The sequence below is a fragment of the Eschrichtius robustus genome, chromosome 7 (genome assembly GCF_028021215.1).
Source record: "Eschrichtius robustus isolate mEscRob2 chromosome 7, mEscRob2.pri, whole genome shotgun sequence".
In the NCBI taxonomy this organism is placed as follows: domain Eukaryota; kingdom Metazoa; phylum Chordata; class Mammalia; order Artiodactyla; family Eschrichtiidae; genus Eschrichtius; species Eschrichtius robustus.
In genome coordinates this window covers 108,975,944-108,989,043 of record NC_090830.1, presented here as the reverse complement: position 1 = coordinate 108,989,043, position 13,100 = coordinate 108,975,944, and the positions used below count along the sequence as shown (strand labels likewise).

The 13,100-nt window shown below is 53.5% G+C and overlaps 1 protein-coding gene across 1 annotated transcript in view; it reads left to right on the top strand.

Annotated features, from left to right (window-relative positions):
* Positions 1-13,100, top strand: part of CRTAC1 (cartilage acidic protein 1) — a 135,721-nt gene that overhangs the window by 82,360 nt on the left and 40,261 nt on the right. Inside the window, exon 3 of the mRNA XM_068549001.1 lies at positions 1,050-1,246. Coding sequence (XP_068405102.1) covers positions 1,050-1,246 — 197 coding nt within the window. The remainder of the gene's footprint in view (positions 1-1,049; positions 1,247-13,100) is intronic.

Below are 13,100 nucleotides of genomic sequence, written 5' to 3'. Positions count from 1 at the left end.
GGGAAGCTAGAGAATAGTCAACCGGTGGTAAAAACCGTGGGAAAGAGAGCAGGGGTGAGGGGCGAGGGTACGGGGTGACGGTGGTTGCAGGTTTCAGGAATGTGGGCAGGAAGGCCTCTCAGAGAAGGGAAGATTGCATGAGGGCCTGAAGGACGTGAAGGAGGGAGACAGCCATGTGGGTACCTGGAGGAAAAGCATCCTGGGCAGAGGGAACAGCAAGTGCGAAGAGAGTCAGACGAGAGAGAGATGAGGACTGAGGAGCTCTTTAATCTTTTCCTTCCGGTGCCTCGGACAAAGCGATCCAGCAGGTCTACCTGATGACTTTAGATGCATTTGTAATCTCCTGTCTGGGATGCCAGTTTATCCCGCTGTTTAAATGCTGGGACTTTCTGTCAAGAGAGAGTCATTCCAAACCTCAATGACAAAGCCTTCTGTGCTTCCAGAATTCACTCCAGGGCCCTTGGGTTAGCAGAGAGGGCCTGGGTTTGAGTTCCAGCACCTGACGCTTGCTAGCTGCGTTACCTTGAGAAGGGCACTCAACCTCTCTGAGCCTCACTTTCTCTGATGAAGTTCATCAGTTGCCTCATCTGCAAAATGGGTTAATAATGCAGACTCCCATGCCTACCTCACTTGATTGTTGTTAAATTTAAATTAATGAGATCATAAATATGAAAGTGCTTTTTACATTGAAATGAGCAAGATTAATGTCAGGGCGTTTATTTCAGCAAAGCCTATGGTAAGGGGCTTATCACTGACTGCCCACTCCCCTCCACCACCCTGCTCCTTATTTGCATCCCACGTGGGACCTGTTGACTCTCACTTTGCTTTGGTCCACATCTGATTCGGGGACACTCGTCAAACACCCGGGGACCCCAAGGCAAGGCTGCCAAGGGTTCCCCAGGAAGACAGTGGTTCCCCAGGAACGTTCTGGGGCTGATTTGTCCCCACATAGACCTGTCCGGGAAGACTCTGAGCCCACTGCTCTGGTCGGATAGAGCCAGGTGGGCCCAGCTGCTCCCCCCAACGTCCCCTCCCCCTTCCTCCTCCAGGTACAATGGCCCCAACCTGGTTCTGAAGTACGACCGGGCCCAGAAGCGGCTGGTGAACATCGCGGTGGACGAGCGCAGCTCCCCCTACTACGCGCTGCGGGACCGGCAGGGCAACGCCATCGGGGTCACAGCTTGTGACATCGACGGGGATGGCCGCGAGGAGATCTACTTCCTCAACACCAATAATGCCTTCTCCGGTAAGGGCTGGGGGCCTCGGGCCTCCCCTGGCCACCCCCCTCCTTCCTCCCGGCACTAGGTTACTGTCAGCGGCTTCCCCAGGACCTCACTCCGTCCCAACAGAGACAGCCCCAGGAGGACCCGTTCTTCTCTTATGCATGAAGCTGTTTCTCACCTCCCAGCCCCTGGAGAGGGAGGCCTTGAGCAGAAGACCTGTCCCCTCCCTCGGACTTTACGTCCTCCTCGCCTCCCAGTCCGAGCGGCAGCCTGGTCCTCCTAACTGACCCCTCCTCCTTTCTCCCCAACTCCTGGTGGCTCAACCACTCAGCACTTCTCACGCCCATAGCCCGCAGACGACTCCCTGGCATAGCCCTCCGTGCTGCTTCCAGGGAACTTTCTAAAATGCTTTGAAATCCTTCAAAGGCCCCCATAGCTTTCAGCTGAGCTCATTTTTTCACCCCACATTCCTGCAGAGCACCTACGGCATGCCAGACCAGAGGCGCTAGGTGCTGGGGATACAACTTGGTGGAAGACAGATCTGGGGCCTGTCCTAGCCCAGAGCGCCATCCCAGTCACTTCGGCTCTTGTGTAAATGCGGATTCTGACTCAGCAGGCCTGGCTAGGCCCTGAGATCCTGCATTGAGCTGGGGGACTGTGTTCTTGGGGCTGCAGGTGGAAGTCTGCTCCCATGGGGCCATAACATCTGCAGGGAAGTCCCAGGCCATGGCTTCCTCCTGAAGGATGCAGGGCCCAGTGTCCCTTTGGGGCCAGGTTGGACATGCACTGGACTCTTCCAGATGGCAGCAGCCCTCTTGGGTTGGTCTGAACAACACCCTGTGGTTCAGACCTGTGAATTCACCATTCTGGACCCTCCCAACCTCCTGGAGGCAGGTGATCGCCTGGCTATGGGGACCACCTTCCCTGCTCCCATAGACACACACACACACACACACACACACACACACACACACACACACTGGCTTTACCCTGGGCCCATAATGTTGCCCCTGCTGGTTGCTGAGCCCAAGCCAGGATCCAGCCCCAGACTGCCCCTGCTGTTGAGCCCTGCCATTTGCATGAATGGCAAGGGAAGGGGTTGGGGCTGGTGCCAGGGGCAGGGGCAGGCGGAGCTGACTGGCTGACAGCCAGCTTTGTGCAGCCGAGAAACAATGAGCCACAGCCCCAAGTGGTGTTTTATGGGTTTTCATCTCATCTTGCCACCAAGCGAGGCCTGAGAGATAGTAATTATCCCTACACAAATATCAGGGCATGATTACCCAGCTGGATTTACTGCCCTCTCTCCAACCAAGCCAAGATTGGATTAGGACACAATTAATTGATGGGCTGATCAACCTTTAATGTGGGGCAAGGTCAGGAGGGGAGCAGCAAGGGACGGCTGTGGAAGGAGCGAGTGCCCGGGAAGATGCCGGAGGGACGCAGAAATGGGGAGAACTGCGGAAGGAGGTGCTTAACGTGGGCTCAGCGGGCACGATGCCAGAGGAAGGGGACAGACTCTTCCTACTCACTGAACACAGAGCCCCTGGGCTGGGACCCGACCGTCAGGTGTCTCGAAGCAGCAGCCCTCCCACGCTCTTAGAGCGTTTCATCGTGAATGCTCGAGCAGCGGTGCTCAGCCCAGGCTGCACACTAGAACCTCCTGAGGAGCTTTAACGCGCCCAGTTCCCAAGGAGCGTCCCGGTCCAGTCCAGTCTGAACCTCTGGGGGTGGGACCCAGTTATCAGATTGGAAAGCTCTCCAGGTGATTCCCTCGTGCAGTGGAGGTTGACAGCAATACCCCAGAGTCATGTTGGTTCCGTGCTCAGCCTAACCATCACCCCATTTACTCACTAATGTATTCGCTCATTGGGTCCGTATTTACTGAGCACCTACCGTATGCCAGGCACTATTCTAGGCACTGATGATACCCCAGTGAATGTAACAGACAAAAATCCTGCCCTATCTCTCCAGTGCAGTCTTATATTTCTCTAGCAATCTGACTCCACTCTCCTAGCCACTAAGTTCCTCAAGGGCAAAGTCCACGCATTGGTTATTTTGTGCCTCCCTCTGGCCCAGCCAGAACTTGAACATCCTAAGAGTACAATTAACACTTGATAAATAAATCCAGGAAGAACAGACAAGGCACAAGCATTTGGCCTGAGAGAAGGTTTGCCAACAGAGGGAAGACAAGAAGAGGCGGGCAAATGGAGCCCCCCGGAAGGTTCCTCTGGGAGAGGCTGGCGCTCGGCCCCCAGAGCTGGGGTAAGGGTGACACTGCCCCCCAGCTTCAGCCACAGGCGTGCACCTCCCAGTGACCTTCTGTGGGTTTGAGGGATGTCTGTGGGTTTGAGTTAATTTTTCAGTTGAGTGATTCGATTGATTCATCGACAGTGGGTGGGGTGTGGAGCCACTTGTGCCAGGTCAGCACTTCCCTGGGTCCAGCTGGCATGACGCTCAGCCATTGCCACCCTGCCCACAATGAGGAACCGGCGACGCTCTCCAGGAGCCCCAGCCAGCCCACACCTGCCCTTGGCTTATGACTTGGGGCTTCTTTAGCCTGTGCCCAAGCATTGGAGAGGCCTCTGGAAGGACGGTCCCACCCTGTCCCTCAGCCAGCTGTTAGGATGTCAGCACTGGGGTCCTGCATCCTGGCAGTGTCCCGTGGGAGTCAGTCTGTACAAACCTGGGACGTGCCCCTCACCTACTGGGTGACCCTGGGCAAGATGCTTGTCCTCTCTCGGTCTCAACCCCTTCACCTGTAGTACAGGAAAATCATATCAGCTTCATAAGTTCAACTCCCTCCAGCAGCCCCACAGACTGTATCCAAAGTCTTTACCGTCACCCGCCACACCCCTCCGGCTGTGAGCCAGTTGCCCTTCTGGCTCCCTTTCCTCCACTCTTCCTCTTGCTCGCCGCATTCCTACCCAAGGCCTTTGTACTTGCTGTCCCCTCCGCCTAAAATGCTTTTCCCACCGTTGTTCTCAAGGCTCACTCCTTCCCTTCATTCAGGCCCCTTCTCAGATGAGGTCTTCCCTGAAAGCCTTAAGACCGTACTCTATCACCCCCTATGCCCTTAACTTGCTTTATTTCTCTTCAGAGCACTTACTGCTGTCTGAAAATATGTTATATATTTGTTTGTTGTTCATCTCTTCTACTCTTCTGCTAAACACCATGGGGACAGAAACCTTGTCTTGTTTTCTGTTGTATCTCCAGGACCAAAGAAATGCTTATGTCACTTAGTAAACATTTTTTTTTAATTTATTTTATTTATTTATTTATTTTGGCTGTGTTGGGTCTTCGTTGCTGCGTGCGGGCTTTCCCTAGTTGCAGCGAGCGGGGGCTGCTCTTCCTTGCGGTGCGTGGGCTTCTCATCGCGGTGGCTTCTCTTATTGCGGAGCGTGGGCTCTAGGCGCGCGAGCTTCAGTAGTTGTGGCACGCGGGCTCAGTAGTTGTGGCTCGCGGGCTCTAGAGCGCAGGCTCAGTAGTTGTGGCGCATGGGCTTAGTTGCTCCGCGGCATGTGGGATCTTCCCGGACCAGGGCTCGAACCCGTGTCCCCTGCATTGGCAGGCGGAGTCTTAACCACTGCGCCACCAGGGATGCCCATAAACATTTAATATATATATTTGAATGAACAGCTGAGATAATGAGGGAAAAGTACTTATTATGGTGTCTAGGACCTAATCCATGCTCTCTAAGCAATGGCTGTTATAATTCTGTGGCTTGAAGAAAGGCAGAGACTTTAGAAATGTCCTGGATGGAGGGGCCACAGGCCTCCCTCCCGGCCGCTTGAAGAGAGAGACTCTTGGAGCAGAAAGAGAAAAGGACCATCCTGTAAATAAGACACCACACAGATGAGGGTATCAGGTAGGCACAGCTCAAGGGTTAAGAACTGGAAAGTAGTAAGAGGGAGGGAACAGAGGAAGACTGACCACAATCCCAAGAGGCCTGGGCCAGGAAAGCAGCGTACAGCTTAACTGACCTGGAAGAGTACCAGCCAGTGTGTTTCAGGCAACAGTACTCTGTAAAAAACCAGGTAGGAGTGTGTGCAGGACAGAGGCGGACAAGAGGCCCGCTGCAACACCCCTTCCACATCCAGGAACCCAGGACCTCCTGCAGCTCCTGCCAGGAGGCCATCCCTCGGATTTCCTGCGCTGGCTACTCCAGCTGCTGCTCGGCTTGGCCCTGAGTTCTTCTGCCCGCGTGACCTGGCCTGGGGTAATAGGAGTGTGGTGCTGAGTGGGTCCCTGTGGACTGTGAGCCCCACACCCTACCTTATTTATTAACTCATTCCGTTCAACAGAACGGTCACTGACCGTCCGCCATCTTCAGTCTACATATACCTCCCTCCCTTTCTACACAAATAGTAGCACGCTCTGTTCATGGTGCTGCCCCTTGCTTTTTTGTTTAACAATCAGCTTTGGACAGTATTTCATGGCAGCACACAGAGAGCTTTCTCATTCTTTTTATGGCTGTAGAGTACTCCGTTGTATAGATTTGCCATTTGTTGAATTGGCCCTCTGTTGATGAATAGTTAGATTGCTTGCAAACAGTGCCACCGAATGAATAAGCTTGTACAACATGCCATTCTCCACAATTCCAGGTGTATCTGTAGGGTTAAGTTCATAGAAATGGAATTGCTGCATCAAAGGAATATACAGGGGTAGTTTTGATAGGCATGGCATGGCCTTCAAAGGGACAGTCCTAATTACACTCCTATCAGCCCTGATACCAGTGAGCCTTTCCCATCCCAATAGTCTCACCAATACATGTCATCATTTTAAAAACTATTTGCTAATCTGATAGGAAAAAAATTGGGATCTAAGTGTAGTTTTAATTTTTCTTAAAATGAGCAAGGCTGAAAAAAAAAAATGAGCAAGGCTGAACATATTTTTTTATATTTGAGTCTCTTTTTTTCTATTGATTATCAGCCTTCTTCGTACTGATTTGTAACACCTCTTTATAAATTAGGGAAACCAGCCCTCAGTCTGTCATACAAGTTGCATATAGTTTCCTCTTGTTTGTCATTTTTCTTTTGTGTTCGCTCATGGTGGGTTTTGCAGTGCAGAACATTTTTACTTTTTTTTTTTTTTTTTTTTTTTGTGGCTGCATTGGGTCTTCGTTGCTGTGCGCGGGCTTTCTCTAGTTGCGGCCAGCTGGGGCTACTCTACATTGCGGAGCGCGGGCTTCTCATTGCGGTGGCTTTTCTTGTTGCGGAGCATGGGCTCCAGGCACGCAGCCTTCAGTAGTTGTGGCTCGCGGGCTCTAGAGTGCAGTCTCAGTAGTTGTGGCGCACAGGCTTAGTTGCTCTGTGGCATGTGGGATCTTCCCGGACCATGGCTCGAACCCATGTCCCCTGCACTGGCAGGCGGATTCTTAACCACTGCGCCACCAGAGAAGTCCCCGTTTTTACTTTTATGAACTTGGATTTATGACTCTTTTCTCGGATGGCTCCTGAGCTCCGTATTATACTTAGGCCTTCAGCAGGGCTTTTGTAACCTCTCAGAGAGGAAGCTTCAGTCACCGCACCAGAGAGAAGAACGGAAATCGGGGGCGCCTTGCACTTCCAGGCTCTTCTGCCCCCCACAGCAAATGAGTCTGCCTTGAGAGTGCACCCATTGACCACAGCTCTTCACTCAGGCCCATTCCTGCTGCACCCAGATGCTCTACACCTCGCTTCTCAGAGCAGCTTTCACAGCCCAGCACTGGCAACAGCTGGAAGCTCATAAATTTGCAGAATCTCAGGCCCCACCCCAGACTGACTAGACCAGAATCTGCATTTTACCAGGATGGCCAGGACTTCCTGTGCCTGGTAAAGCCTGACATACACTAACCCTGAGGCTCCACCCTCTTTTCCTAGGATCCTCTAAGCCCTAAAATGGATCCTAAGGTCTCCTGATCCCCAGCCGTGTTTTGCTTGGACACGAGGTCCACATTTTCAGCTCACCCAGCATGATCCCATTTGGGGAGATGAGCACATGAACTGCTCAGGCTCCCCGCCCCCATCCCCACTGTGCCTCATTGCCACGTGGCCCCAGAAGAAGCAAGGATGGGATGAGGCTGTCAAAGCAGCATCATAAAGAGTATGGAGCCCTGAAATCCATTTCCTCGGTCCTAACACAAAATGAGCTTCCTCGGGAGCCGGGACTGCCCTCCACCAGCCCCCGCCCAGCTATTTATTTATTTATTTTTAGTTTCTGCTGTACAGCAAAGTGAATCAGTTATACATATACATATATCCACTCTTTTTTAGATTGCCTTCCCATTTAGGTCACCACAGAGCATTGAGTAGAGTTCCCTCTGCTATATAATGGGTTCTCATTAGTTATCTATTTTATATATAGTAGTGTATATATGTCAATCCCAATCTCCCAATTCATCCCACACACCCCCTTCCCCCTGTGGTAACCATAAGTTTGTTTTCTACATCTGTGACTCTATTTCTGCTTTGCAAATAAGTTCATCTGTGCCATTTTTCCAGATTCCACATGTAAGCGATATTATATGATATTTGTCTCTTTCTGACTTACTTCATTCTGTATGACAATCTCTAGGTCCATCCATGTCGCTGCAAATGGCATTATTTTGTTCCTTTTTATGGCTGAGTAATATTCCATTATATATAGGTACTACATCTCCTTTATCCATTCCTCTGTCAGTGGGCATTTAGGTTGCTTCCATGTCCTGGCTTTTGTAAACAGTGCTGCAGTGAACATCAGAGTGCATGCACCCTTTCGAATTATGGTTTTGTCTGGATATATGCCCAGGAGTGGGATTGCTGGGTCATATGGTAGCTCTATTTTTAGTTTTTTAAGGAATCTCCATACTGTTCTCCATAATCTGCCCAGCTCTTTAATATGTGGTGGGGGGCTTTGCAGTCAGACCCCAGTTTGAGGCTCGGCATTGCCACTTAACAACAGCTGTGCATTAGGTAAACGGTTTAACCCTCTGAGCCCAATTTCTCTCTGTAAAACAAAGAATCTATCTTCCTGACGCGACTATGGAGAGGACCAACTGAGCTAATGTGGGTGATGCGCCCGGCAGAGGTTCATCGGATTTCTCTCTTCTCCCTGGGATGGAAGAAGGAAGACTGAGAAGGAAGAAAGATTGGTCTTTCCCTTCCGCCCCAGCTCCAGCCTCACTGCTCTGCAAGCTGCCATCCCTCGTGGCCAGCGAGCTCTTGGGCATGCCTTCTCGGCCACCTTATGATCCCCTCAAAGGCCAAGCTCCTGCTCCCACCCTCGGCTGGCCCGATGTCCCTGCTTCCATCACTAACCCCTCAGGGTGGACTTGCTCTGATCCGTCACACCCAGCCACGCCCTCCCGCCCCTCCTGCTCCAGCCTCCTGCACTCAGCGCTTCTTCCCTGCTTTCCCTGTAGCGTCACCTGGGATCGTGCCTGAGCTACTCCAGAAGCGGCCTCCCCACTTCACTTTCTCCCCTGTTAGCCCACACCTCACTCCACTGCCAGGTGAATTTTCCAGAAACACTGTCTTCCCCAGATCAGAAACCACCCATGGCCCCTTCACCCTCAGTGCTGGATTAGTGGCTATCTCCCGGCCTGCCATGCTGCTCCTCCTGCACCTGCACAAACCCTCCCCTCTAGGCAAACTCAGTGTCCCCTCTGTGCCTTTGCCGATGCTTCCCAGCCTGGCCTTAGCACCGCCCCTCCTCTCTGCCTAACGAGCAGTGGAGTGAGTGCTCAGAAGCACAGGCTTTGGAGTCAGAAAGACCTGGGTTTGACTCTGTCTCCACCACTCACTGGCTCTTGGGCAATTGACTTAACCTCTCTGCCCCTCAATTTCTCCATCTGTAAAATGGGGCTACACCACCTTTCAAGGCACCTGAGGGGTTTAGGCAAGATGATGATTGTAAAAGAACAAGAAGAAGTGCTTCATGCAGAGCCTGGTTATACTAAGTGCTCTACACGCTGGAGCCGTGCTGTTGTTACTCTGATGCTTTGATTCAGGTGCTTCCTCTGTCATGAAGCCCTCCCTGATCACTGTGGCCTGATTTCACAGCATCTCCGGGTTGTACTGTCCTGTTGTCTCTGCGGGGCTCTGCTAGTTGGGGGATCATAGGCAAGTCCCCTTGCCTCTTGTGCCTCAGGTCCTTCATCTGTAAATTGGTCCTGAAAATAGTACCTACCTTGTGGGCTTGTGGCGAGGGTTAGTGAGTGAATGTATGTGAAGCGCCTGGCACATAGAAAGCTCTGTAGGAATGTTAAGTAGTATTAGTTTTACCGCAGTCCCATGGCATCTCCTCTGCCTATCCCTCCTGTCGTCAAATGAACTATAAGTGCCCTGAGTGAGGGACTGAGACTCCTACTTCATGAGGCCTCCCCCAGCACCCAGCAGGGAGTGGTGGGCCCTTGAGCCTCCTCCACTTGGCCTTCCCAACTGCCCACCTGGCAACAACTGCCGGTTCCACTGGGCTCTGAGACCTTCAAGGCTCCCTTAATGCCAACATGCCAAAGTCTGGGTGGGAATGGGAGTCCCCAGATGTGCCTCTCAGAGGGGCCATGACCTCCAGAGCCCCCTACCCTGCCCCTGAACGCCCTGTTTCTCCCAGGCCTCCGGTCTGTAGGAGTCACCCCCAGGGACTCAGGAGAGCCCCTCTCTCCTACAACTAACAGCCTCTCTTCTTCCCAAGCTGCTGCCCCCGACTCAGTGAGGGGCCCCAGGGCAGAGTGCAGCTACAAGGAGCCAGAAGGTGGGATTACACGCTGACGTGGGCCAGGGACCAGTGCTGGGTGTTTATTGCCAGTGCCATCGACCCACACAGCTCACTGTTTATCTGTCTTCCTGACACACCTAATTACCCAGGTTGCAGCTGCCAGAGCGTTTCCTCTTCCTAAATCACAGGCTCCCATCCCTCCTGTCGCCCAGGCCTCCAGGCCTCTGCCTGCAGAAGGGCTGCCATTGATTTTGCCGTTCCCATTTATGATCTACAAGGCTGTGCGTCACTGTTGCACATTCTACCTTAGTTTATTCTTCTGGGCGTCCCTGGTCAGCTCAGAAGCCAGGAGGCTGGAACGGGGGAAGAGGCTAACAGTATGTGGCGCCCTAACCCCTCTGGCCACAAAGCCCGGAACGTGGCCCGGAGTCAACACCCCCGCACAGCAGTTTGCTAAGAACAGGGCTAGTTCTGCTGGATGCTGACAGGTGAGCTGCAAAAAGGGGTTCCATGGCCGAGTATGTTTGGGAAAGGCTGGCTTAAGTCAAATTAAGCCCGTAATTTATTGCAGGTCTTTTCAAAGTTTTGATAGACTGATGTCCACTGAGAATCTCCAAGGGTGGATGGAAGGTGCAGTCTTTCCTGAACTCAGACAATCACGAAATCTTTTCTCCAGGCAGCTGGCAGAGACCAGGGTTCCACAAAGCACACTTTAGGAAATGTTGGGAAACGTGAGCAGGAGGAATTGGGGGTGATGAGGCAAAGAGAGGGGGATAGAGTCACCCTGGGCTCGTTTTTTCCTCTTGTCTAGCTGAGGCAGGAACTCAGCGGCTTGAGAAATTTCTCCCGCTGAATGCAGAGGCGCCCATCAGAGCTCTGCAGAGCCCCAGCTGCCGGCAGCTGCTTTCTCACCTAGGCTAAGCTTTGGTAGAGTTTGACCTCGGGATTTCAGGTGGGACTAGACGAGCTGGAGGTACAGTCGAAAGAGGCCCTGGTTTGACAGAGAAGGGCAAGGGTCGCTCGCTGTTGTGAAAGCTGGGCGCCCTGAAGCCTGCAGTGCCGTCCTCGGAGGCGCCGCAGGCATCAGAAGGCGATGACAAGGCTGCCACTGCCTCGGGAACCGCCATGAGGATGGCAGTGTCAGTCCACAGTCCCTTTTCCGCAGTCCTGAAATGCAGAACGCTCTGAAAGCCTCAAGTGCTTTTTGTAAGTTCGTGGGAAAGTGAATTGATAGCAAAACCTGTCCTGAGCTGACGTGAGCTATTTATGGGCTTTATTTATCCCACCTAGTGTGACTATTCATATATTTCACTGCAGAAATATTAATGTGTTTGATTACAGGGTGCTGCCCCAGTCCCTGATGGGGGTGTTATGTACTCAACGGTGTGTGCACCGTGTTACCTTTCTGACACGTGAAAGGAAAAAAATCTCAATTTCTAGACACATCTGGTCCCCGGGGATTGCGACGAGGGCCTGGGGGCCCAGGGTGACGCAGAGCAGCCAGAGGACAGTCCCCGCGTGCCGACCCGGGGCCCCAGAGTTTTCCCCTGCAGTTCCCACAGCAATGCTGGGAGGGAGGAGGCACAGCTGTTACCCCCAACTCTCAGGTGAGGAAACCGAGGCTGCGAAGAGGATAAGGAAGTGGCCAAGGCCCCGAGCAAACAGGAGTCAGAGCTGGACACAGGCTCAGGCCCTCTTGAGCCGGCACCTGCGCCTCTGTCCAGATCAGGTTCCTCAGCAGCCCCAGTGGGCCGCCCTCCCAAGCCACAGCAGCTCTGTGCAGACCCCAGCTGCGGCTCCTCAGCCCAAGCCCCACCCCATAGACACCTGCGGGACTCCTGGATCTGCCTTCCGCTCTGCCGGGAAAGGGCCTTCCCCTCCTCAGGACGGGGCCTCTGCGCCGCCGGGAGGGTCAGGCAGAGTGGCACAGCTCTGCCCCCGTGCCAGCTCCCTGGAGTCTGGCGAGCGTCCCTAAGGCCAGCTCCAGGCCCCACAGACGATGCACCAGCCCCTGTGGGTCCCCGGGGTCTTAGGAGGTCCCTGTGTGAGGCCACTCGGAGAGCACACCCTTTGTCCTCTCCCAGGTAGAGCCGCCTGAGGAGCTTTCTGGGCACAGCCCTCACCCGCACACACTCACACTCATCCACTCACTCTCACACTCATTCTTACACTCACTCGATCTCACACTTACTCACTCACACTCATTTTTACTCATTCTCACTCTCACCCACCCACTCCTGCGCATTCCTACACACTCAATTTCACACACGTATCCTCACACTCACACTCACTCTTACACTCACTCTCCCCACACTCACACACTCACCCTCACCGCACCCCTGCCGTGCAGAGCTGAGGTCCCGGAAGCACCTCAGAGGGTCCGCCGTCTGTGAACGGGAATAATCATTTCTGTCTAGGACCTCCGACCCCTTTGGGTGATGGGCGGTGCCGTGCTAAATCTTTCAGGTGCACCGTCTCATTTACCCCTTGAATTAAACTGGAATGCAGTTATTATTGTCGTCCCCTTTTCCAGATAAGGAAACTGAGGCTCGGACTTGCCCAAAGTCAACAGCTAGAGCCTAGAAGTAGAATCTCGGTAGAACCGAGCCTGAGACTCAGTCCCGTTTACTCTAAACCCCGAGTTCCTGACCACCGCGTCACCTGCTCCCCTCAGGCTGCGCTCATTGCCTCTCCACAAACCTTCACCACATCGCAGGGCCGACCCCACTGCCATCCAGTTTTCCTGGAGTGTGGGTGACACACCTGTCAGAGCTCAACTTCCAGCCCCTTCCTTGATCTGGACTTAGAGACCCACCCGCCAGCCCGGACCATTTCTTCTGAGACCCAGATCAGGTCCTGTGATTCAGCAGAGAATGCAGGCGGCAGCTCCTGGAGAAAGAGACGTTCTTGTTTGAGTTTGGGTGTGACATACTGGCAATCCCGGGGTCCTGCTCGTGGTGCGGCAGGAGCGCAGTGCAGACCGTGAGATCCCAGGTCAGCTCCAGGCCCCAAGACCCCGTGTTGAGGGTCCGCTCAGCACACAGGAGTGGGCACACGGCCTCCCAAGTTCCTGAGGGCTGGGCTGGCCGTTTTCATAAGCCTCAGAGTCTCTTCTCTCAACTGAGAATCCCTGCGTGTCCCCAAGAGAGGGGTCGCAGCTGCCTAAGCGCTCAGCGTGCAGCAGGCGACGCGTCCACCCGTGGC